We start from the raw sequence: 27,468 nt of genomic DNA, 5'->3' as shown, positions 1-27,468 counted from the left end.
TGAAATCTTTAAAATGATATCGACTTAAAAACTAAAATTCCTCTATTTTTTTCCTTCTGTCGCATAGTTAATGTATCTACTATCTAGTTTATATATAATGCAGATACTGTTAAGGGATATTGTGAGCTTTTATTATTCTTCTTTTTCGAATAATGGAATAGAAAAAAGAATTCTCTTCCACAAATTCCTAGTACTTTATTATTCATTATTTTTCATTTTAATTGTCATGTTATTTTTTATATTATTTTACTTATTCTTTATAAAGAATAAGGTCGGCCGAGTTAATCTTATTGATGTTTGAACAATTTAATAAAATTTTACAATTTAAATAACAAAAAAGTAATTATGCAAAGATTCTTTGTGCATTTTAAAGAATCTTTTACATATAAAAACAAAAATCTCTTAAAGAATTTAACATAATCCAAAAATAATAATAATCATAGCATTAAAATCAAAGTCTCTATAATTCATCTTCCTTTATTCAATGTGCAATCTTTAAGATAGTGTAACTTGTAATGCTTCCTTCAAGAACTAATACTTTTTTAAAAAAAATTATTTTAATTTAGAATAAAATATTCATTGCTTCTAGAAAATGGAAAAAATAATAAATAAATGAATGAAACATGCATTTAATTGGAGACATTGTAATAAAACGATAAAGGTAGAAACACGCAAGCTTTTTTATTCTCTTCCATAAATTTCCAACTTGTTTGTTAGGATATTTACTTTCATTTGGCAATTTATGGGGTCCCCAAAATGTCTTTATTTCTCCCCCTTTCATAAAGTACATGTGTACATGAGGTGGGAAAAAAAAAGGTCCAGTAGTGCTTGAGCAAGTTGGGTAAAAAAAGTAGGAAAAAAAAAGGGAAATAACATGTAGATTTAGATTATTTTTGCAACCAAAAAAAGAGAGGCTAAAGGGTACTATGTAATCCATGGAGGATATATAAAATTAATTAATTCTAGCAAAAGTAGATCTGTTAAGTAAATGGAATATCCACTTATATTTTTAAATGAAGTGGGGCCCACTGAAAGTGGGCCCCACTGAAAGTGGGCATCCCACTAAATTGCTCCTATATAAACATGCCATATTGGCATGAACGTGAGTAGAGAAAAAGAATTTCTTCTTCGTTATATTCCTTCTTTGTTATTTTCCCTTTCTCTGTTTCCCTTCCGTTTCCTTTTTCTCTCCCCCTAATGGCGGGAAAAATGTTTCATCAAACCGACAATCTGCAAATCGAGCAGTGAATAAGTCTCCAGTCAACGGTTCAAGGTATCGAATTATTGAGGGTGAGTCAAACCCAATATATATGCCCAACCTTCGTTGAGGACCCATTTTTGTACGTTGTGGTGGTGCTACAGGCACGTATACCGCACAACCAAAAATTCTTAAATGGACTATATTTGGTTCATGACCAAATACTAATTGCGACGGAGAGTATTTATTATAATATGTCGGTCTGAGACGTACAAGTGCTGCTGCATGTAAAATAGCATGACCCCAAACAGTAATTGGCAATTTTGTTTTCATTAGTATAGGTTTTGCTATCAATTGTAGGCGCTTTATAAATGACTCTGCAAGGCCATTTTGAGTATGAACATGAGCAACAGAATGTTCAATTTTTATCCCAATTGATAAGCAATAATCATTAAATGCTTGGGATGTAAATTCTCCAGCATTATCAAGGCGAATGGCCTTAATTGGATAATCTGGGAATTGCGATCTCAATCTTATTATTTGTGCTAACAACTTCGCAAATGCCAGGTTGCGAGATGATAACAGGCACACATGAGACCATCTAGATGATGCATCTATTAGGACCATAAAATATCTAAACAATCCACTAGGTGGATGAATAGGTCCACATATATCTCCATGTATACGTTCTAAAAAGCCAGGAGATTCGATGCCAACCTTCAGGGTCGATGGTCTGGCAATTAATTTGCCTTGATAACAAGCAGCACATGAAAATTCATCATTTGTAAGAATCTTCTGGTTCTTTAACGGATGTCCAGTTGAATTTTCAAGAATTCGTCTCATCATTATTGATTCGGGATGACCTATTCGATCATGCCATAACACAAATATATTTGGATCAGTAAACTTCTGGTTTACGATCATATTTGCTTCAATTGCACTAATTTTTGCATAATATAGGCCAGATGACAGAGTTGGTAATTTTTCCAAAATATATGCCTGGCCTGAGACACTCTTGGTTATACCAAGATATTCAATATTCATTTCATTTAATGTCTCAACATGATATTCATTTCTGCGGATATCTTTAAAACTTAACAAGTTTCTTGGGGATTTAAAAGAAAATAGTGCATCTTCTATAACAATTTTTGTCCCCTTAGGCAGAATTATAGTAGCTCTTCTGGAGCCTTCTATCATTTTTGAATTATCAAAAATTGTAGTAACATTATTTTTTCTTCTAAGTAAATTGGAAAAATATTTCTCGTCTTTAAATATAGCATGGGTTGTTCCACTATCAATTACACAAATATCCTCGTGATTTATCATTGATCCAAACAAGATTTGAGGCATTTCCATATTTTCTTCAATAAGAAATAAAATACGTATTAACACATGGTATATTATACAAATTTTTATTTATTTACATTGATTAGAAAAATACAAACATCATATTTAATACAGATAAAAAAAAATATTTACATATTATTTTGATCCACGCACCTGCACATGTGAGCAGGAGGTCCAGAAGATCATCCACTTACAGAAAATAGCAAATCAAATGCTAGATGCATTTACTGATTTGAAACGGATAACTAAGTCACATATCCCTGCAGTGAATGTGCCTATCCGGATTGATGTCCCCAAAGGACCATCTACAAGTATCATAGCTTCTGAATCCCAAACACGCCAGAAGCGTGGTAGACCGTTAGGTTCAAAGGATAAAAATCCTAGAAAAAGAAGCGTAAGAAATAATAAAGATGATACTACACACGAACTTCCTGAAGAAGGTCAAGGTTTGAATAATCCTGATATTCCTGAAGAAATCAGTGAACCCGAGACTCAAGTGAATGAAGAACTTTCAATAAGTTCTACCGGTGATGAGATAAATTTAGATCGATCAAAAATTACGGTGGATAATGTTTTTGCATATAATGTTGCACTTAACCTCATGCAAGATAGTGAAAGTCTTGAGCCTAAATCCGTCGAAGAATGTTGACGTAGATGTGATTGGCCAGAATGGCAAAAGGCAATTCAATCAGAATTAGACTCACTTGCTAAACGTGAAATTTTTGGACCTGTAGTCCAAACCCCTGAAGGTGTAAAACCAGTTGACTATAAATGGGTTTTTGTTAGAAAACGAAATGAGAGAAATGAAATTGTAAGATATAAGGCACGCCTTGTTGCACAAGGATTCTCTCAAAGACCCGGAGTCAATTATGAAGAAACATATTCACCAGTTATGGATGGAATAACTTTTCGATATCTCATCAGTTTAGCTGTACATAAAAATCTTGAAATACATCTAATGGATGTAGTTACAGCTTACCTTTATGGTTCACTTGATAATGAAATTTACATGAAAATTCCAGATGGATTAAAATTGTCCGAAGTATGTAAAAAGTCTCGGGAAATGTACTCAATAAAACTGCAAAGATCATTATATGGTTTAAAACAATCAGGGCGTATGTGGTATAATCGCCTCAGTGAGTACTTGATAAATGAAGGCTATATAAATGATGTCATTTGTCCATGTATTTTTATTAAGAAAACGGAATCAGAGTTTGTTATACTCGCCGTTTATGTTGATGACATAAATTTCATTGGAACCCCTGAAGAGGTCCAAAAGGCAATTGAATATTTAAAGAAAGAATTTGAAATGAAAGATCTTGGAAAGACAAAACTTTGTCTAGGTCTGCAAATTGAACATTTAGCAGACGGAGTTTTTGTCCATCAATCTGCCTACACTGAGAAAATCTTAAAAAGATTTTACATGGACAAAGCACATCCATTAAGTACTCCAATGGTTGTTCGATCACTTGAAGTGGAAAAAGATCCATTTCGACCTCCAGAGGAGGATGATGAACTTCTTAGTCCTGAAGTACCATACCTCAGTGCAATTGGTGCACTTATGTATCTTGCTAACGCAACCAGACCTGATATAACATTTTTTGTAAATTTGCTGGCAAGGTATAGTTCATTCCCAACGCGAAGACATTGGAACGGTATCAAGCATATTTTGCGATACCTAAAGGGTACTGTTGATATGGGTTTGTTTTATACTAACAAAGATAGTGCAGACCTTATTGGTTATGCAGATGCAGGTTATTTATCAGACCCACACAAAGCTCGATCTCAAACAGGCTATCTATTTACACACGGAGGGACTGTTATATCATGGCGATCCACAAAGCAGTCAATTGTTGCTACTTCTTCAAATCATGCTGAAATAATAGCAATTCATGAAGCAAGTAGAGAATGTGTATGATTGAGATCGATGATACAGTTCATCAAAGAAAGATGTGGCCTGGAAAGTGATGTCAAAGTACCCACAGTTATATTCGAAGATAATACCGCGTGCATAGCTCAATTGAAAGGTGGCTTCATAAAAGGAGACAGAACGAAACATATTTCACCAAAATTATTTTTCACACACGATCTTCAGAAGAATGGTGAAATTGATGTACAACAAGTTCGTTCAAGTGATAATCTTGCAGATTTATTCACAAAGGCATTACCAACCTCAACTTCTGAAAAACTAAGGTATAAGGTTGGAATGCGTCGTCTCCAAAATATCAAATGAAGTTTTCATCAGGGGGAGTAAAATACGTGCTGCACTCTTTTTCCCTTAACCACGGTTTTGTCCCATTGGGTTTTTCTGGTAAGGTTTTTAATGAGGCAGCACTCAATGCGTATTACTAGATATGTGCATTTTTTTTCCTTCGCTAGTTTTTTTTTCCCCACTGGATTTTTCCTAGGAAAGTTTTTAACGAGACACAATAACTATGTATTTTATTTCTTGTAAAGTGTTTTTATAGAGGCACAATACACGTGGACATCCAAGGGGGAGTGTTAAGTAAATGGAATGTCCACTTATATTTTTAAATAAAGTGGGGCCCACTGAAAGTGGGCATCCCACTAAATTGCTCCTATATAAACATGCCATATTGGCATGAACGTGAGTAGAGAAAAAGAATTTCTTCTTCGTTATATTCCTTCTTTGTTATTTTTCCTTTCTCTGTTTCCCTTCCGTTTCCTTACTCTCTCCGTTAAAATTTTTTCAGATATAGAATATTTTATAACAAGATCAATATTGTTGGATATCTGAAATATAATCGATGAAAGAGTGTGTTATTATTTTAAATTTAACCAAACTTATTGAATTACTTCTAAAGGTTTGACATCAAACTAACTTGTACTAGTTGTCGAGAGTTACTTCGAAAATAAAAAAAATAACGTTAAATGGATAATAACAGAATTTTAATAAAAAAATATTTTCTATTTTTTTATTTGAGAACAATTTCTTAAAAAAAAATAAGAAAGGAAAAAAGAAGTCTCATAAGTGGCAATGCAATGCGACATTATATGTTGATTGTCTTCTCTTCATGCCCCCTCTCACTACCCCTCTACAGTCGCACCCCTTCACTCCCGTGTCACAATTGATTCTCACGGACGGAGTTAGGTTAATTTTGAAAGTTAATGAATTTTAGATTCTAGAATAAGAAAATTACTCGATTCTTACAAAATTGTTTATATGTATTAAGTGAATCTTTTAAATACAAATATAGACTATGCATCAAAGCTATTGAATTATATCAAATTCATTAGCGATGAAATGCTAGCTCTGCCCCTTATTACTCCCACCCATCACCCCTCCCGTAACTTCATTGTATGGTTTAAAATTCGACTTTTATAATTAGACGTATTAAGCAGTGACACGTATAGATTGAAGACATAATATATATTCAATAAAGGTGATCCTGATCTCAACACATGAGCTTATCTAGTAAAATTGTCAACATCTTCAAAAGGTTTGAATTTGCGATCTTTGTTCGTCTGATCTCGAAGCTATGAAACTTAGCTTGGAACATCCTAGTGATTGGTCAACATAAGTTGAGACTTCTAATCATTTTTATAAAATTCGAAATTCTCTTCATCAATTACACAATTCTACACACAACAAAAATAACGTGCAAATATGAATCATCATGAGAATGGAATTCGTGCGATACGTGTAAGGATTTAATAGATTGTAAAAGCATAAAATATATAATTAGAAAATTCTATCAATTATTCAGGATCGTGAAACTATTTAATTTTTACATATATCAACAATTATAATAATTCAGTCAAGAGAACATATCGGAATCAGCCATATCGTTCTTTGTGAATCTTGACTTGAATTGAGCGGAAGTCTTCTTTAATTGTTTTTCTTCAAAAGCTATTTCTCTCCCCTGCCTTAAACTTTCAGAGTAATTTTGATGGAACAGACTATACTATTTGGCAGAGAGAGAGGACCCTTTAATAAGAGAGTTTCTTTGACGGTTACTTTTTACGTTCCATCAACGTAAGGGATTAGTAGTTTTACAATCAATAGGTAACTTGTCATCTCTAATTAGGATAGGATATTAACTACATAATGTATTAATAACATAATTTATTAAATCAAAGTGAGCCATAACTTACATTCTCCCACTTGGCACACTTTCTTAGAAGTTTAATAGATATTTCATTCATCATGTGCACAATAATGTTAAATCCAATATCATTTGTTGTTATCAGATAAATCAACTAATATGAGTCATGGCGGTCATACATCACATCTCGACATAATTTCTTCTATATACTACAATATTAATCGATTACCTAACACAACCTTCAAATACATAATGGTCCAATCATAATACTTAGTATATCTTCGCATAGGCAAAAATATGTTATCGTCATTCTGAGCATAATATGTACCAGAGAAAACATAAATAACAGAATCATATATATATATATATAGTTGAGCCCAAGTATCAATTGTATAAACATAATGAAATCTTTACATTAAGTTATTCATTGCTATCAATAAGACCCATTCTTTCAACATGTTCAACAAATCTTTTCGACGATAATCCTTTCGTCAAAGGATCAGCAATCATAAGTGTGGTGCTAATATGTTCAACTGTCACTTTATGTTTCTGAACTTCTTCTTTAATCGAAAAGTATTTCAATTCCATATGCTTGGCACCTTTTGAATACTTATTATTTTTTGAGAAGAAAACAGCTTAAGTATTATCACAATAAATTTTCAGCGGCCTGAAAATATTGTCGACTAGTCCAAGTCTTAAAATAAAATTCTGCAATCAATTAGCTTGAACTATGGCCTCAAAGCATGCCACAAACTCAGCTTTCATAGTGGATGCAGCTATAACAGACTGTTTCACACTCTTTCATGATATTGCTCCTTCAGCTAACTTGAACAAATATCCAAATGTGAATTTTTTTGTATCCACGCAATCAACATAATCTGAATCTGAATATCCAATAACATCAAAATGATTAGATCTTCTATAAGTGAGGATATGATCTTTCGTCCCTTTCAAGTGTCGCAACACGTTCTTTGCAGCCTTCCAATGGTCCATTCCTGGATTACTTTGATAACGGTGCAGCATCCCAACAACAGAATTTATGTCTGGTCTCGTACATGTCTGGGCATACATTAGGCTCCCAACGATTGATGCATAAGGAATATCTTTCATTTGCTTACGTTTCAATTCATTCTTTGGACATTAATTGAGACTAAATTTATCTCCCTTCTGAATTGGAACAGAACTTGATGAGCATTTTTTCTAAATCTCTCTAACACTCTATTAATATAGGCTCTCTGAGACAACTCCAATTTCTATTCCAATCACATAGGATGCCTCGCTCATATCTTTCATTTCAAAATTGTTAGAGAGATATTTCTTGATATCGTACAACAAACCAAGATCATTAGAAGCAAGCAGGATGTCATCAACATACAATACTAACATAATAAACTGTCATCAACATATAATACTAACATAATAAACTTACTCCATTGACCTTTAGATATATATATTGATTGATGATATTTTTCTTAAATTCAAAAGTGACAATAATTTCATTAAATTTAAGATACCATTGTCGAGAAGTTTGTTTAAGTTCATATATTGACTTCTTAAGTTTACACACCATGTGTTCCTTTTCTTTAATAGAAAACTCCTCACGTTGATTCATGTAAAGTTCTTCCTCTAAATTTTCATTTAGAAATGTTGTTTTCACATCCATTTGATGTAGCTCTAAGTGGTAATGAGCTACTCGAGCCATTATAATTTTGAGTGAATCTTTTCTAGAGACAGGTGAAAATGTCTCCTTATAATCGATGTTCCAATCAATGGACTCTTCCTAGGTGATACTGAGGAGGGCCGGACCCTTTTTTTTTATTTTATAGACATTATAAAGTAGTACAAATTCCGGGAAGAACCAAAATTCCAGATTCAATATGGGACGATTAAATATTTTTTCATTCATTCCCATCCAATCAAAAAAGACTTTTTTAGAATTTTTTTGAGTTGTCATCTCTTTGGGTGAAGCCTTTGGAAACAAGTCTGGCCTTGTGACGTTCGATGTTGCCAGTTGAGTCTCGTTTGGTCTTAAAGACCCATTTACACCTTACTCTTTTGCAACCTTCAGGTAATTCAACAAGGTCCCAAACTTCATTATGTTTCATAAATTTCAACTCATCTTTCATAGCTTCTATCCATTTATCAGAATTCTTACTTTCAATGGTTTGTGAAAATAAAACTGATCTTTATCAATTTCCAAATCAATTTCTGACTCGTGTAGATATATCAAATAATTATCAGAAATAGAATATCTCTTTTGTCTTTGAGATTTTCTTAATGTTGTTTCTTCTGGTTCGTCTACAATAGGTTCATTAATTATGACTTCATTGTGATTGACAGGAGCATTGATTTGTTGTTCTTGTTGATTGTTAGTTTCTACAACAATTTCAGGAACAACAATTTTAGAAGAAGTGCAGGGTAGAGGAATATGTACCCTAACTTCTTTAATTTTCACATTGCATGGTTCTTCACTCCTATTAACTTCACCATTTTCAATAAACCTAGCATTTTCAGTTCAACTATTCTCGTACTATGATCATCATTTTCAATAAACCTAGCATTTTCAGTTTCAATTATTCTCGTACTATGATTTGGACAGTAAAGTCTATACCCTTTAATTTTTCTGGATAACCAATGAAGAAACCATTGATTGTTCTTAAATTCAATTTCTTTTGTTGTGGGTTATAAACTCTAACTTCTGCCAAACAACCCCAAACATGTAAGTACTTTAAACTAGGTTTTCTATCAGTCCACAGTTCAAAAGGTGTCTTTGAAAATGCTTTACTAGGAACCCGATTTAGTAAGTAAACGACAGTCCTTAAAGCATACATCCACAACGAAAGAGGTAAAGATGAATTACTCAACATACTCCTAACCATATCCATTAATGTATGATTACGCCTTCCTGCCACATCATTTTATTGTGGAGTGCCTGGCATTGTGTATTGAGCACATATGCCATGCTTTTCAAGAAATTTAGAAAATGGTCTAGGGTGTTGTCCAGTTTTATCATATCTTCCATAATACACATCGCCTCTATCTGATCTGATTATTTTCACCTTTCTGTCTAGTTATCTTTCTACCTCATTAATAAATACCTCTAAAGCATTTATCGCTTTAGATTTTTCATGCAACAAATAAACATATCCATAACATAAAAAATCATCAGTAAAAGTGATAAAGTATTTTTCCTTACTAAAAGATGCGATATCAAAAGGACCACATATATAAGTATGTATAATTTCAAGAAGTTGTGTGCTTCTTGTGGCTCCTTTCTTTGTGTGTTTTGTTTGTTTTTCTTTAATACAATCCACACAAATGTTAATGTATGTAAAATTCAAATCTGGAAGAATTTCATTCTTAACTAATCTTTTCAGTCTTTCTTTGGATATATGACCTAAACGTTTATGCCATAAATATGCAAATTATTCATTCACCAAACGCCGTTTAATTTTAATATTATGATGCAAAGTTAAAAGTGTTTCGATAAATAAATTATCAAGATTTAATTTATATAAGCTATCACAAAGAGTACCAGTACCAATGAGATGATTTTGCTTAAACAAACTAAAACATCCATTGCTGAAATTAAAAGAGTATCCAGTATTATCCAACTTAGACAAAGAAACTAAATTTCTTGAAAGAGAAGGTACATAACAAGTTTCAAATAAATCTAAGTGACGCCTAGTATCAAGGATCAAATGATAAGTCCCGATAGCTTCAATTGAAGCCTTCAGTCTATTCCCCGTATACACAAATCTTTCATTCTGATTTGTGATCTGTGTTGTAAGAAATTCCTGCATCATATTAAAAACATAACACTACAATCAGAGTAAATCCACCAAGTATTATAAGGAACTTCAGTTAAATTTGATTCGAGACATGTAAAAGCACAAGGCTTGCCTTTCTTCTCAAACTGTGCCTTATGTTTCAGACAATCTTTCTGAAAGTGTCCAAATTTTCCACAAAAACGATACTTATTATTCTTATATTCCTTCTTACGTACTTGAGATGAGGACTCATTAACATTATATTGCCTCTGTTTTTTCTTAACATGCTTCTTTTCTTTCTTTACAGCTCCTTGATGACATACAAAGTTGATGGAGTGGTTTCCTTGATTCTTCAGTCTTATTTCCTCTTGAACTAGCATTCTGTGCAATTCATGCACATTCCATTTGACTTTCATGGTGTTGTAGTTTATTTGGAAAGAACCATACTCAGACGGTAATGAATTGATGATAAATTGTACAAGGAAATTTTGTTCCACTTCCATTCCTAAGGACTTTAGTCTTGTTGCTATGGTTGTCATTTCAATGACATGCTCATGCATGGTATGTGAACTATCAAACTTCATGGCGATCAAAGTATCCATTAATGTTCCAGCAAGAGTCTTATTAGCAGTTTGAGAGGATCCTTTCACAAATTTAAGAAATTCTTTTGCATTCTCAATTTTGAAAAGAATAGTTTTAATGTTGCCGGCAATATTCATTCTCATGAACATTAAGCCTAATCTATTAGACTTGTCTTAGTGCTTATAATGGAATCTTTCTTCAGCATTGCTAATTTCAGTAATAGTAGTTGGCTTCTCAATATAAAGAGCAACATTAAGATCTAAAACCGCGAGATGGAATTTGATCTGTTCACACCAATCTGAGAAGTTAAGACTATTAAAAGTCGTAATAGAGGCAGAATGCGAATGAAGAGCAATTGTTGCAAATAGAATATGCTTATTTGTTTGTGTTATGAATTAAAACATACTATCAGATTCAGAAATAGTTTATTTACTCTTAATTGTATATTGATGTCCTTCTTTGGGCAAACATCAAAATACAACTTTAGACATAATGATGCTTAAAGGTGAATTTAACGTAATTCGATAATTTTTAATGCATTAATTAATAATATTAATTATCTTTGGATATATAAATAAAACTAACGATACATCTAAATTATCTCCTTGATGTTAAATGGTTATATGAACAAACAATCTACCTTTGGGTGATTCATAAATGTCTTATAACAAAAAAAATCAATTTACCCATAAATGTTATATCGATTATAAGCATTAAAATTAATGGGTGATTAAAATTGAGTTCAAACATTTATTTAGGAATTAATCATTCATAAAGATTTGATCACGTTGGTGATTAACAAATCTTACAGACATAATTCCAAGGTTATGTTCTATACAGAAATAAACTTAAGGTGTAAGTTTAAATAGTCAAATTTAATGTGAATTTATATCACTTACTACAACAAATACATAAATATGATAATATACTGCAATGAGAAGTTTGTTAATTTATTGAATAATATCAAAATTCTTAAACACTTAAACCTATCATCATTACATAGATACAACAAAAATCAATGTTAGTTTAGGATTATTAATTTTAGTAGTAAGCTCGACAGGGAACAAAAAATAAAATTGTAAATCTTACATAATAAGTGAGTTAAATTTTTGACCTCACTTGAGTTTTCTCTGATTCAGTCATATATACAAATCAATATGTAACAAAATCAAATTACGGATCAAAAATTACAATGAAAAATCGATTATGAAATTGAGATATAATTAAAACTATAAAAAAAATCAGTCTCCTAAAATATTCAAACTCATATCCATAAATTACCAGTAACCTATGACTCCTAAAATTTCATAAATAGAGTTTATAAATTGAAAGAAATATTAACTTTAATAAAAAATTATTAGTTCCTCAACATGTGCTCTGATACCATAGGTAAGGATTTAATAGATTGTAAAAGCATAAATAATCTAATCTAAAAATACTATCAATTATTCAGGATCGTGAAACTACCTGATTTTTACATATATCAACAATTACAATAATTCAGTCAAGAGAACATATTGGAATCAGCCATGTCGTTTTTTGTGGATCTTGACTTGAATGGAGCAGAAGTCTTCTTTAATTGTTTTTCTTCAAAAGTTATTTCTCTCCCTTGCCTTAAACTTTCAGAATAATTTTGATGGAACGGACTATACTATTTGGCAGAGAGAGAGGACCCTTTAATAAGAGAGTTTTTTTTTACGGTTACTTTTTACGTTCCATCAACCTAAGGAATTAGCAGTTTTACAACCAATAGGTAACTTGCCATCTCTAATTAGGATAGGATATTAACTATATAATTTATTAAATCATTACCAACATAATTTATTAAGCCAAAGTGAGCCATAACTTACAAGACGTTTCCTAAAGTTTAGTCTTAAATATATCTTTATTCCTCACTGTATCCCATCAAAATTTTTGTTACTCACTAGCTATTACTCTAAAGTTTTACAACCCAAAATTCTCAAACTTTGAAGCTCACTCAATTGCTTTTTTCACACCAGATAACATGCTAATAATATTTATTACTTTTATGTTGTCGATTATCTTATTGATCATTGCTTTCATTCGTTATTTTAATCACGCTTAACAAATAATATACAAACAATCTTATTGTTTGATCATCTCAATTATGTGTGTCCTTAAACCATATTAACAAGTTCAATTGTTATTTGGAGTCACCAATTTAAGGTTAAATAAATTTTAAAACATATATAAATATTTTTTAAATAATATTTTTTATTTGTTCATTTATTCAATGAGTTCATTTTGTTTATTTCTATGCAAATAATTCTTTGCATGGCTTTTTTTTTTTTTAAAAAAAGACTCTTTAAATTAATTTAAAATATGAATTTTTTTTCTTTTCCTCTACGACTTTAGCCACTAGATAGGTGTGGCGGATACAACATTAGTGAGATGTCACAATTGACAACCACTTTGCTTACTTTTGCTGCCATTTGTGGCTTTATTTAAAGTTTTTTCTTTCTTTTTATTTTATTTATTTATTATTATTCAATTTTTTGTTTGTTGATAGAGTTGGCATTGAATTCAATGACTTTAGTTTGAATTGTAGATAATTATTTATAAATATTGAATCATCACAATGATGCAAGCTCTCAATATGTCAAGAGAATGAATCGTACGCATTGTTTGACCATCTGTTTGAGGATGAAAAGTGGTACTAAGATTCACCTTCAAGCCTAAACCTTTTTGAAAAGACTTCCAAAACTGAGCAGTGAATTGAGTATCACTATTCGAGATGATAGACAAGGTAATTCCATAAAGTCTGACTATCTCATGAATGTACAGTCGGGCATATTTCTTTATTGAATCTGTAGTTTTGATCGGCAAGAAGTAGGCTGAGTGAGTAGGCGTTAGGATATGTAATTTGGGATCATGATTGTAAATTCTCCAAAAAAAGAGATTCCAAATTGTCGTTCCAATTTATCTTTTAAAATGAAAACTTTTGGTCATAAATTTATATTTTATATATAAAGAAGACTTATCATTAAATTTTGCAAGAAAAGACTTATATTAGGCGTGAAGAGATTATATGTACCATTTTAAAATATTATATTAAAGAATAGTTAGTTAATATTATTGTTGAATAGTGAATTTTTATAAAATTATGAGTATTTTAAAGTTTGAATATATTGTATTAAAGAATAGTTTAGTTATTTGTACTCATGGTCATCAATCAATTATTTCTATTTGTTTTGTGCTAATTAAACTTGTTAATTTGAATTAAAACGTGAATTTAGTTACACTTGAGAGCAAGAATACATTCTTAATTTAAAGTAAAACGTAGAATTCAAGTTTTAGTGGCATTAATTGATGATAGTTGAAATTAAATCATTTTTATTATTGAATTATCGACTCATGTGTTAAGAAAATTAAATGATGTGAATCGCGAATCAATAATTTAATAAAAATAAACTTTAAATTAATATTGAGCTGTTAAACTAATAAATCGTTAATATTTTTAAATTTAAATCATCGATCATGATTCTTCGATGTTGATTGGCCCTGGATATTTTCCTTCTTCACTTCTCAACCACTCGTATGAACAAATTAAACTATAGTAATAAGCCATATGTACGGAAAAAAGAAAATGAAAAAAGACAATTAAGGAAATGGACCCCCACTTTTATTTTAATGTCTTTTTGACTTTTTCCAAAATTTGTGGAAATTATTTAATTTAAATTAAAGCCATTGTGATATAGGCTTTTAGGCGACTAATTTGACTTAGGAAAATAATTCTAATTCTAATCTGACATTTAAATTTTCTGTTTCAACTTTACATAATGTCTGTCTAATTCAAAGAGAAAAGAAATTGAAGTTAGGCCAAAATAAGCAGTTAAGTTTAGGTTGTGTTGAAGCTGATAATAAACTATTAGTATATTTTAGTTGAAGTGTTTTTATACTTAAAAAAATAGAAAAGAAATATAATTAACAATACTGTTCTAGAACAAAAATATTTGAAAGATAAACAAAAGATATTAGAAATAACATAATAAAAGATTTGGTCAAATTATACGGCTTATAGATTATAATCTCATAAATTAGAAATGATCAATTTTTGGCTTCGATTGTTTTTACCTTAAAAACTCCATAATAATTTGGTTGGATCATTAGCCCCCACTTCAACCAATTCTAAATTAATTAGTTTGACATATAAATTAAGAGTATGCATTATACTTAAAAGATATTCTTACACTAATCATCAATTTACACTATCCTTCTTAGTTATATAAATTAATTATGTTTTAAAAAGATCACACATACAAAAATTGAATGGTATGAAACTAAAAGATTAGCATCTAATAAAAGATTATAATAAGAAGGGATCCAATCATTAAGTGCAAGATTCCAAATTTCTTGCATTATTAGCATTTCCACTTTTCTTCTTTTTAATTAAACAAAATTAAATCAAACAACTAGATCCAACGTGCAGTATTAGGTGAGTAATTTGTTAAATAATATTAATCAAGGTAGTGTTTGACCATCAATTTTGCAGTTGATTTTAAAAATTTATCTTTAAATATCTGTTTAATAATAAAATTAGATCTTCAAATATTTTTAAGTTTTCAAAAATTGATTAATTTTTTTTTGGAGACTTCCACTCACTAAACATTGATTTTCCTAAATAAAATTTATGTCCAAATATTATTTTAAACTTTTTAAAAAAATTAATTTTAAATTTCAATTTCAAAACTTATGATCAAACCACCACCACCGTAGTCATGGATAAGGAAAAAAAACAACATGTTTATATCATTTCAATTCCTGCGCCCCCCAAGACAAATAAAAATTGCCATATTTCTACAAGATTTGTGTGGCATGAATTGATTTCCATCTTTATTTGGTGAGCTATCACTGCGTTAAACATAATTAATATTTATTTAATTTTCTATTCGATATCCGATACATATATTAAAATCTAATTATTTTGAATTCATATTTATTTCTATCAATAATTTTTTTATATCCAAAATCAAATCCAAGATCTTTAATTAAATAATGAACAACTCCATCTATTACACCGCATTTACATTATTTATCACTAGACAAGTAACACGTTAGAAATCCACCATAACTATTAACCAAACAACTCCTTAATAATTATTAAGCAATTGATTAAGAAAAAAAGAAATCAGATGGATCCGGTGTCATCGGGTCAACAAAATGCACCTGTAACGCACAACGAATTTGACTAACGTGACAGATCTCAACACACATGCCACTCACTCACTAGAAAAATAAACGGTGGATATTCATTCTAGAGACTCAACAAAGCAGATCTGTATGACACGTGTGACAGTGACTCACCTTCATTTTCGTTTCATATTACTTGCTTTATATTTTCTCAAAATAAACTTTTTCCGTTTCATATTAGTGAAATTAATTAAATTTAAATTTAAATTTAATCGATATTAATACATATCACAAGCAAATTTGCTAAAAGTATCTTTACTGTGTTTTTTTATTTATTTGGCTATAGAATTTTTTTCGTATTATATATATATGAGAGAGAAAAAGCTGTGTGTACTCTTCAGTCTGCTCCTCAGATATAGAGAGAGAAAGAAATGTGTGTGTGTATGAATTAATTTCCCTTCCATTAATTTATTTTTGGCAGAATATGCATGACATTCTGTTGAAAAAGGACTGAGCTTACTATTTTTGTTCAGCTTCTCCTTCCGTTTCTCTTCAGTCGTCAGGTATGATCAAGGGCGGCCGCCGCCGCCGTGGGTGGCGGAGCGTTTTACTTACGTTATTTTATTTTTTTAAAACTTTTGTTCGTGAATTTGGGGTTTTCCTTGGTTGCTCTCTGTGTATGTGTGTGTTTTGTAATTTGGTTCTTTGTTTGCTCTGTGTGTGGTGTAGGTTTGACATGTTTCTGATTTTTTGAAATTTGTGTGTTTTGCTGTTATAGTGGAGTTGTTGGATCTATTGATTGTTTGTTGTATGCATCGGTGAGTTTTTTTTTTGTTGTTGTTGTTGATTAATTTGTTTGTGTTAATTTAATGCTAAATATTAGTAGTACTTGATTTGGGACTTCCGTCATAACTACTTTGTCCTGCTGTAATTGACTTTGAGTATCTTTCGGAAACAACCTCTTTACCTCCGCTCGATGAAGGGTTAAAGGTCTACTTACACTCTAAACTTATGAAATGTCAATGGGTTTGTTGTTATGTTTAATTACTCTCGAATTAGCCTGAATAGCTGAAATGAATCTGGATAGAGCTGAATAGATAAAAATGATTTTGTAGTCGATTGAGTGACAGCAGATTACTTTGTACAGGGTGTGTTAAATTTACGATGGTTTAGGGGAAATTTAGTTTTTTGTTTTTGTTTTTTAATATTTCCAATCTTGTAGTCCCTAATTGAAGTAGCAAATTACCAAAAGATTGTTTTTATTCATGAATCACTTCTCTATTGTAGGTAGATCATGAGTAAAGCAGCAGGAGACTAGCCCTTATAAGACTATGTTTGGTGGTTTTTGTTGGTCTACCACCTAACTTATACTTCTTCCTGACTTTGACCTTATGATAGTTTTTTCATTTTTGTTTTAAATGATGAATAATAAAGGTTTTGTTCTGCGAAGGCTTATACTCAAACCGATGAATTTTTTACTTGAAAAAAACAAGAAAACATAGTAACTAAGTTTACCGCAATTTGCAGTTTATTCAGAAGCTATGTATTGATAAGTTAGAATCAAGGAAGTTTGCTACAGTGTTTGTTTATCAAAAAAAGTTGTGAGTTCCTTTGTATCTGAATTATTACTTGATAAAAAAAGTTCCTTTGTGCTTGAAAGCAAGTGAATGCAATGTGGTTCTACGACAACATAGGCTAGAAGTATGGAATGCATGACACCAATTTACCCTATGTTAATTAATGAATGTGATATTCAAAGTTCCATTCTTTGTGTAGTATACCTTGGCACTTCAAGTCTAGTTTGCCTTAAATTAGTAGAAGTCTTAAGCATTCTTTATTCAAGGCCTTGTTGCATTCTTAAGAAAACATGCAAACAACAAGTAGGATAATGCAAACATATGTGCCTGCAGTAAAAATTGATCCCTTTCTGGTGGGGAGTCTTGGTGGTTGAATGCTATATGCTATGTCATTTTTTTAATAGGTAATGTGAACATTTTGTATTAGTGATGCTCTGATTCTTACCCTTTCACGAATTAGCTGGTAACTTCTGATTGAAAAGATCCCTAGTGAAAGATGCATTGAGCATTCTTCATATTACTTATTAGGATCTTGTTCCCAAATCTATTGCCAAGTTGTCTTCTAAATATAGAGTGATACCTAATTACCTTTCATATCATGAGAATCTGCTCTTTATTTTTATACTTGCTGATGCATCTGATTCTTGGAAGTGGACAACTTGATAAAATGACACTTGTTTAGTGACAATACCTGATAGGGGTTTCTGGATTTGTAGTTCAGTTGCCTTTAGCAATTTACTTTAGGCAAGTTTTCTGCCTCTCAATTTCGTCATCCTCTTTGACTAAGCATACAAATGTTGAATGGTGCAGCATATTAGAATGTGACATCATCTTTCCTTTGATATCAATAGTAAATTCTTTTGCAATTGGGAAAAGCCTATCTGGTATTAGGCAATATTTTTGCCCTTTCGTCTATGGTGACTCTTTTAGAAGCAATAAATTGCTTGTAGGGATTGTTGTTGCAAATCTTGAGTCTTCTGTTCAAATGAAAGGCCGGCTACAACATTCTTGCTTACTAAAGCCAATCCCCTTGTCTATTTGTGTGGGCAGTTTGTCTGTGAAAAACATCTGCATTGCTACATGGGTAAATTAAATATTTACAATTTGGGTAAATTAAATATTAATAATTTGTTACTTGTTTATATGAATCATTCTGTCAGGGAAAGCTCAAGTAAGAGACGAATTATAGTAGCATTGACCATGTTTCGTCGCAAGAACCATTCTCATAGTGAACAAGAGGGTGAGGACAAGCAGCACAAGGTATAACCAATAGTTCTAATGTTTATATTTGTATGTTAATATCCTCATGCTTTCAATTAGTTTATAGATGATTGTGTCTCATGTACTTATGATTATACATTTTTAGGGATTTGTTTTCTTGTTATTGTCTCTACGTAAATTTTGAATTGGAAGAGGTGTTGGTGTTCTGTGCATGCATAGTCCTTGCATATTAATACGTATCCTTACCTTTTGGTATACCCCTTCTATACAACTGTTTTTGGGCCATGTTTATGAACGAAAATATTTTACTTGATCAGAAAAATTAATACTTATCCTAGAAAGGATTCACGTATGATGATTGAATCCTCATGATGCTGCATGGCAAGGTTCATGATTATAGAGTGAATCCTAGAAAGCTAACATTGTCTTATGTTAGCTTGTTATTATCCTGTATGAGCTGTTATAGATTATGGCCTTTTTTTTTATAGGTTAAGGAGCTTAGGGCTTCCCTGGGGCTACTCTCAGGGCGCAGCGCACAGTACTGCACCGATGCATGTTTAAAAAGGTATTTGGAAGCACGGAACTGGAATGTAGATAAATCAAAGAAGATGTTGGAGGAGTCGCTTAAATGGAGGTTATTGTTTAAACCTGAAGAAATTCGCTGGGTAAGGGAACAATAGATTTGCACTAATGTGGTTATCTTTTGTTGATAACATGTTTGGCTATCAGAGCTACCTTATCATGCGAGCTCCAGACATTGGGTGGGAAACCCAAAAAAAAAAAAGGGAGCTGCCTATCAAACAAAAAAAAGCTTGTTAATGAGAGCTAGAATGACAAATCTAGTAGTAATTTATTTTTTTTATATTAGTGGTGTCTGCACCAGCTTGCTCGCATCTCAACTAATCCACTGGGTGATCTATCCAGTCCACAAGCATAGTACCAAGGTCCTCACCAAGGTTAGAGCTGGAGGGCTCGCACCTACTGTTGTAGCTGGGATTCGAACATGGGATCTCCATGTTTTGACTTCCATGCCCCAACACTGGGCCATTTCCTTGAGGACATAAGAGATCACACTAATAAGCTCGACTAGTTTTAATATTGAAAAATAAGCAGTATGAGTCTTTTGCAATGTTGTGTGAATACTCTAAGAGAGATACTGAAACTGTATTGGACCACTTGACAATCGATTTATCTTACCATCCAATTCTCTGCCAATTTCATATATAGGCCTCTGCAAATGCAATTTCATGTAAATATTATATTAGTTTACAATTGCTTCTGCTGACCATGAAATGGTGTTGCATTGTTAGAATGAAGTAGCGAAAGAAGGTGAGACTGGGAAGGTGTTTAAAGCAAATTTTCATGACCGCTGTGGCAGGACAGTCCTTATATTGCGACCAGGAATGCAGGTAATGTACAAGCAAGTTGATGTCTTCAAAAGCTTTCCTTTTGTTTTTTTGTAATGCCTATTCCATTTTGCGAAATTCTTAAAATTGTTGCTCATATTTGCAGAACACATCAGCACTTGACAACCAGATGAAGCATTTGGTGTATCTAATCGAGAATGCCATTTTTAATCTGCCAGAAGGTCAAGAACAGATGGCCTGGTTAATTGACTTCACTGGATGGTCTATAACCAATAACGTTCCCGTAAAATCTGCTCGCGAGACCATCAATATTTTGCAAAACCACTACCCTGAGAGACTCGCTGCAGCACTTTTGTACAACCCACCGCGACTTTTTGAAGCATTTTGGAAGGTTTGCTTTAAGTCCTATTTGTTTTTTTCTTACCTCCTCCTGCTAGTTGAACAAACCAAGCTTGTAGTGTTAACTATTTCAAAGACCACATAATACATATAGGTACCAATATATACCATCAATTTAGATTATTATTATTCCCTTTGGATTATTCATCTTAAGGCTGTATCTCCTGTTGTACAACATTAGTTGGGGTAAAACAAAAGGCTTATTTTCCTTTCAGAAGTAGATGTGGCTACCCAATGCATCGGCAAAATTGCCTCTCTAAGAATGGAGCTGTAAATTTTGGAAGCTTTGATAGGGTGGGGGTATATGTGTTCTATCTGGCATGGTGATATCATGCATTCGAATTTGCTACCATTACACCATGTCCTCCAAATTTCTTACTCGAGAATTATTATCTATTTATTATTTATATTGTTCAATCATCAGCCATCCCCTTAATGTTGTCTTTTTCACTTTCCAGATTGTCAAATACTTTATGGATCCCAAAACATTTCAGAAGGTGAAGTTTGTGTATCCAAAGAACAAGGATAGTGTGGAACTAATGAAGTCATTCTTCGACGTGGATAATCTTCCTACTGAGTTTGGAGGAACAGCGACTCTGAATTATGATCACGAGGAGTTTTCAAGGCAAATGGCTCAGGATGATGTGAAAGCCGCCAAATTTTGGGGTTTGGACAAACACCCCCTTGGTGCTAATGGTGGTTACTCTGCAGTAGAAGTTGCTCCAGAACCTGAATCGCTTCCTCTACCAGCCACTGCCTGAGCTTAAATGTTTGCTCCACTGACAAAGTTCAGTTCTTGTATGCCTAACTAAGTTAAAATAAATAATGAGGAATGTAAGATCATGTTCTCAGACACTAGAAAACTTCCTGAGGTTATTCAGATGAACTTTAATTGTAGGTTGTATTTTTGCTTTATGCATAAATCAAAAAAGTACTAGTACTAGCTTTTTAAGGCTTCATGTTCTCCTCCTACCTCTTTAAGCAGTTTTTTGTCTTTCGTTTTATCAGCTACGAGAAAGTTATTCCATAAAATACTGCAATCAGCCAATTTATCAATACATTCCAATTTGGTCAAGTCTTGTTACGTTTGTTTACAACAACATATTTTGTGTAATTTTGGGACCGAAGGATATATACAGACTTGACCTCTAATTTTGGGACCGAAGGATATATACAGACTTGACCTCTACCTTTTTGGGGTAAAGAGGTTGTTTATAGACCCTTGATAGTTGATTCAAAAAAAATGACAAAAAAATAGCAAAATACAAAATAAATGAAGCAACGGATAGTAAATACACATTGAATAAGAGACTACACAACTGCTAAACAACCTCCTACCCTAAGCTTCTATTTCTAAATCTTTTTATCTATGATCTTGTCCTCAGTTAGCTGAAGTTATGCCGTGTCTTGTCTCAATCTTTCGTCTATAGTCGGGCAAACATCAACATCAACTGTTTACATAATTTATTATATTTTGTAATCCACAGGAATAAATTTGTGGCATGTAGGGAAAATGAACCAACTTGATCACTCAAATTCATTGAGTCGCAAGGACAAGTTGTACTTGATTAAATGCACACCCCATATATTGATATTATCATTGCTTAAAAGGCACAAACACCAAGCCATAAGGCTCTCATATGAAAATCCTTTCTGTGTTTTGTCAAATAAATATTTACACATTAATAAACAAGCTCAACATGCTATAATATTACCTAAACACATGTCCATACAAGCTTTAGCAACTGTTGCACTCCTCAGCACCAAAAGGCAGCAAAAAGATTACACATGAAAAAGAAAATTGTTAGCAATGTCGAAAATGTCTAAAAAGTAGAATATACTCTTTTAACAAGTATCTCTCTGGTGTTAGCCTTTATATGTATACTACGTAATTACATAAGGCGCCTTCTTAGGTTTCGCGTAGTACGGACTAATAAACCAACTCCTACTCCAACTCCTACACAAATGCCAAGGCCAATCCCAACACCAACTCGGACTCCAGCGTTGAACCAGGACATTTCTCCATCTTCACCATCCATAAAATCTGTTCGTCCCCAGTACATGTTGTTGTAGTCTTCTTCGCTTTCTGGTTTGTAGTTTCTGTTGTATTCTGTTGCCTGTGAAACACAAAATGAACTTCAGTAGCTGTGCAGTTTCCACCAAGTAATCACACGTCTGAGAAGCTGTGGGATACATCTAATTAATTGCACCTATTGAACTTACTTTGTGGTTCAAAATAAATAAGTACCAAAAATTGCTAAATTCAACCGCTGCCCTGAGAATATTTTGCAATCAAAACGACACAGAAAACTTGATAATCGGAAACTGAGGATGAAATGCAACATCATTTAGTCAACTTCAAAATAAACGGCCCTAGATTATTCCAGCTGACACTTCAATATTGTCTAACTGAAAGACAATTGGAAGGAAGTTGCCTTGAAAGATCTATAAATGCTTGGTATCAATGCACAGTTAGCTAAAGATAAGACACAACGGAAGGAAAAGACTTATATAGGTGATAACGACTAGCTAAGGATATGTTTAGACTCGTTAGAGAACTTCTAATATATTATTATTATTATTATTATTATTATTATTATTATTATTATTATTGTTTTCACTCTTATTTAATTTAATATGATGATGATATGAAATGAGCTCAAATGAAGAAGTGAGGATTCAAATAGCTGACGCCGACTTGTTTGGGACTGTGGCGTAATGACTGTTGTATTATTCCATCTGATCCTTTAAAGGATATCTACACATTCCAACCACCAAAAAAAAATCCATCTAATTTAAGGAGATTATAAGGGAAAAATCTATTCTAGTTAGCTCAAGATAGACACCAGAATGGTTTAAGTACTCTTGATGAGCTGAAATGGAATGAAAATGAGCATAAGATGGCGGCCCATCTAGTTGCTATCCTGATGAGTGATGACCCCAATGCATCCCAGTTCCTAGAAGGATAGGGACAATGCAATAAGAAAGAATGAGAAATTATATATTTAACAATTACTCAAAAGTATGAGCTGCCCATACCCTCTGACATGTTTAGGATAAGATTCTGTTTCCAGTGTCAGGTAGTTCTCCTAAAAGATGTGAACCTTTCGTAGGTTGCGACAAATAAATATGCTTCATGGTATGAAACATTAGAAGCTAGATCCAATGGTAGAGTAACCATAAGGAGTTGTCAGTGTCATGTTATCACTGATTAGTCCCCACTCTGTCAATGGAATACCATTAATGTAGTTACCTTTGGTAAGAAGACGTATATTTTGAAGGTGCCTGTGCAAGCAATAATAACAATTCTGAGGAAAGAGATGTCCAATATAAGATTAGTATGCATTACTTCTTGACAGATCACCAACAGGGAAAAGAGACGTAAACATTTGGGGCTTAAAACGTATACGAATTTTTGAATATACAATCCGCACAAGTGAAATTGTGTATAGTGTACCCCTGTTATCATTTTGAAAAGAAAAATTGTAGAAATGCTCAAGTCACTATAGCTGGTGATTTTGTGCTGACAGACCTAAGTCCATTTGGAAACTTTCAAAGATAACATGCCCCAATGTCTTTTTAAAAGTCTCTTTTCCCACTTTCAACTTTTTCGGTCTTGTTTACACCACTAAAATAACTTCAAATTCAGTTTGAATCAAAGACGAAAACGGATCCTAAAGTATTTTTAGGTCTCTCAAAAAATTTCAGAAAGACACTTAATAAACTGAAGGCAATGACGTCGACTTATCTCATTCCACCTACTGGTTAACTATGTAAAGAGTTTGGTTGTAAGCATATACCATATATCAGCAATTTTGCATGGTTAATATTTCGATTACGATGACCACGGCAGAGAATTCTAGAACACCAACTTAATACAACAACAAACATAAAAAAAAAGGTCATGAGGAACAAATAATACCTGCAGATCATGTCCAGATGAGACTTCTTTTTGCTGTTCAGATGTGTCATGCTCCGGAATGGAGTCTAACATACCCTTTCTATGGTGCTTCTTCCTGTGATTTAGCTGTAAAGTCTTAGTTAAGATGATAGGTGTCCCAGAGAAGCAACCGGTAACATAGACTTCAATTGTCGGCGACAATGATTCAAAACCCACGATGTGTTTCCCTTTCAGAAATCCCGTGCCAACGCTCATAACTGATTCACAGTTCATGCTCCATCTCCTAAGACAGTTTTTAGAATCATTGATGTTGTCCATCTCCAAATACCCGGAGAGAAAAAGATCATCTTTATAGGAAACCTCAAAGTTCACACTCCCTGTCAATCTTATACTATCTGTGCTCACAAATGTAGCTTCTTCAGTTTTCTTATCAACACGGTCCCTTCGAAGAAGACAAAAGGCTCCTTCTGAGTATATAGAACATCTTTTACCATTTACTTCAAGCAGCGTATCGCGGCTTAGAGGGATATGGTTAAGCGTAAGACTTTCTGGGGTTGAATCATCGACCACAAAATTGCTGATTCTGATGTAAAATACTCTAATATCAAACCAAGATAACGATAATTTCCCACAAGATTGGTAAGAGGGGTGCCTTATAATTTGAAGACCAGGATCATCTGGTTTTCCATTGCTTAGAAATTCACGCGAATTCTCCATGTATCTTAGCTGTTTATCCGGTTATCCCTCACTAGAATCCTTCACCATAAACTGACATAATAAGAACATGATCATAGAACCGTAAAATCAGGCACCCCCTTAGGCCTAGGAACCGTGTTTCAATTCAAATCCCTACTCAACACGGTGCCTTCACGAGTATCTTGATCTGGCTGACAACATAAATCCATTTATTATCACATCAGACAATCATACAGTAATAATTTGTAAAGAAAACAAAAAGGAATCGTAACCGAAAGCATAAATAGACATGATGGTTTGCCAGGTACCCAAAAAAACCAGAATTCTAGGAACAGAATACTTGATACAGGGAAGACAAAAGACAAAATCAATTATTAAAAGGCTATAAAAAGAAAACTTAAAAAAAAATTACCCCAACAAAAAGGATTAAAAGGTATTTTTTCCCCAAGAATGCTAGAAAACCAAACATGGAGGGGATCACCAAACAAAGAAACATAAAGATTCACAAAAAAAACACAACTTTTATCTTTTGTTTAAACCAAAAATTACATCAAAACAATATTGTCCACAAATTTATCATTAATCTTGTTAAAAAAAAAAAGAAAGGTGAAACACCCAAAATAATCAAAATCAAACACAACCCCACCTGCAGAACCACAGATTAGAAGTTTTAAAGGTAATCAAGATTGAATCTTTTTCTACTTTTTCACCTCTTTCACTCCCAAAAACAATCAACAAATTGTAATAAAAGTACCACTTTTTCCTACTAAAATATGCTATAAAAATTGCAGGCCATCAAAGAATAAATACCCCCAACTCACTTCCATAAAAAAGAGTAATACATACAAAAGCTGAAATCATTTTCTATCTAATAAACTTACAAAGGTCAAATCTTGAATCCACAACTACAAGCTCCACCTTCCAAATTACAAAATTATCTATCAAATCACTTTCAAAATTCCAATGAAGGAGCTTGCTCCCTTTGATTGCCTTTCTCCAAATCTTGTGGCCAAAAATAATGTACACTGATGCTGCTTTTTGGAATCTTCCTCCCAATCAAATCAGCTTTTTCCTAATTGTCTTTATGTATATATATAATATGTATATAATACATGTTTGTGTCTTTTTGGGGTATTAGAAAAGTTTGTTTTTTATTTGACAAAAAGATCCAATCAGTAATGTATGTGGTTGTTTTGAATATTGTAAAAGAATGTTCATACATATCCAACAAAAAAAAAAAAGTGAAACAAAAGAAGAGAAATTCATAGGCAAGAAAAATATTGATAGATTGGGTTTTTGGATTATATTTGAACCTTTAACCTTATCTGATAAGGGAAACTCATTAATTAAAAATAAATAAAAATCAGTATTAATAGGCGGGCATATTTAATTTAATTGAAAGTGATGTTTAGGTTTTGACCTAGCTTTGAACCTAGACCACATCTACTATGTGTTTATTATTGAATTGAATAAATGGCCGGAGCTTAATAAAAATGCGGCAGTTATTTGACCTAATAAATAAATGGGCATATAATATATAATTGTGCTATTTAATTTAAATTCAGCTGATAAGTAAGTATGCATAAATAAATATTTAAATTATTATAAAATTTAAAAAGTAACATACGCATTTTATGTGACATATTACACGCAGAACGTCATGTAGGATGTAAATTATCACATTGGACATCATGTAGGACGTATATGTCTACTTGTTCAATTTTATACAAGTTTGAGTGTCTGTTTGTGCATATTCAAAGTTGAAGGACATAGATGTCAACTGAAGTCAAGTTAAATGAAATATTTATGTGCTTACTTGTGTTCTCTCACTTAATGTCCTCCAATGTTGAATGTACACAAGTAGATAATTAAATTTATATAAAATCGAATAGTTAGACACACTCATCTTATGTGTCATAATACATGTAGGACGTCACGTAGGATGTCGTGTAAGTTGCAAATTGTCCAATAGGATGTATGTGTCTACTTGTTCAACTCTATATAAGTTTTAAGTTTCTATTTATGCATACCAAAAGTGAAGGCATAAATATCATATGGAACCAAATTAATTTTTTTTTATGTGTTAACTAATTATTATGCGTAGTTTAATGGGATTATGCCCATATAGGGACACGTGTTGAATCAGTTTATTGGATATTGGCTCGAAAGTTGGACAAAAAAAGCCCAACTAC

General features: G+C 32.4%; 2 protein-coding genes across 6 annotated transcripts; one reads left to right on the top strand and one right to left on the bottom strand.

The window, feature by feature from the left end:
• Nucleotides 1–16,495: 16,495 nt before the first annotated feature.
• Nucleotides 16,496–21,636, top strand: LOC129902767 (uncharacterized). 2 transcript variants are annotated; one of them, XM_055978155.1, is made up of 6 exons: nucleotides 16,496–16,678; nucleotides 18,853–18,952; nucleotides 19,402–19,578; nucleotides 20,224–20,322; nucleotides 20,426–20,671; nucleotides 21,138–21,636. In XM_055978155.1, the coding sequence occupies exons 2-6, from the start codon at nucleotides 18,893–18,895 to the stop codon at nucleotides 21,438–21,440; spliced, it is 885 nt and encodes a 294-aa protein (XP_055834130.1). In that variant the 5' UTR covers nucleotides 16,496–16,678; nucleotides 18,853–18,892; the 3' UTR covers nucleotides 21,441–21,636. The 2 variants fall into 2 exon arrangements, with proteins under 2 accessions (XP_055834130.1, XP_055834129.1); XM_055978154.1 differs by lacking the exon at nucleotides 16,496–16,678 and adding an exon at nucleotides 17,432–17,466.
• Nucleotides 21,637–22,243: 607 nt separating this feature from the next.
• Nucleotides 22,244–26,527, bottom strand: LOC129902768 (uncharacterized protein At1g01500-like). Of its 4 annotated transcripts, none has more exons than XM_055978156.1 (3): nucleotides 26,158–26,527; nucleotides 24,602–25,467; nucleotides 22,244–22,796 (listed from the first exon to the last, which is right to left on the bottom strand). In XM_055978156.1, exons 2-3 carry the CDS (start codon nucleotides 25,295–25,297, stop codon nucleotides 22,572–22,574), a joined length of 921 nt encoding a protein of 306 aa, XP_055834131.1. In that variant the 5' UTR covers nucleotides 25,298–25,467; nucleotides 26,158–26,527; the 3' UTR covers nucleotides 22,244–22,571. The 4 variants fall into 4 exon arrangements, with proteins under 4 accessions (XP_055834131.1, XP_055834133.1, XP_055834132.1 ...); XM_055978158.1 differs by having other exon boundaries at nucleotides 24,602–25,463; XM_055978157.1 differs by lacking the exon at nucleotides 26,158–26,527 and adding an exon at nucleotides 25,923–26,117.
• Between the last annotated feature and the right edge of the window lie 941 nt (nucleotides 26,528–27,468).

The sequence above is a fragment of the Solanum dulcamara genome, chromosome 9, assembly GCF_947179165.1.
Source record: "Solanum dulcamara chromosome 9, daSolDulc1.2, whole genome shotgun sequence".
Lineage (NCBI taxonomy): Eukaryota > Viridiplantae > Streptophyta > Magnoliopsida > Solanales > Solanaceae > Solanum > Solanum dulcamara.
This window is presented reverse-complemented; position numbering and strand designations above follow the sequence as displayed.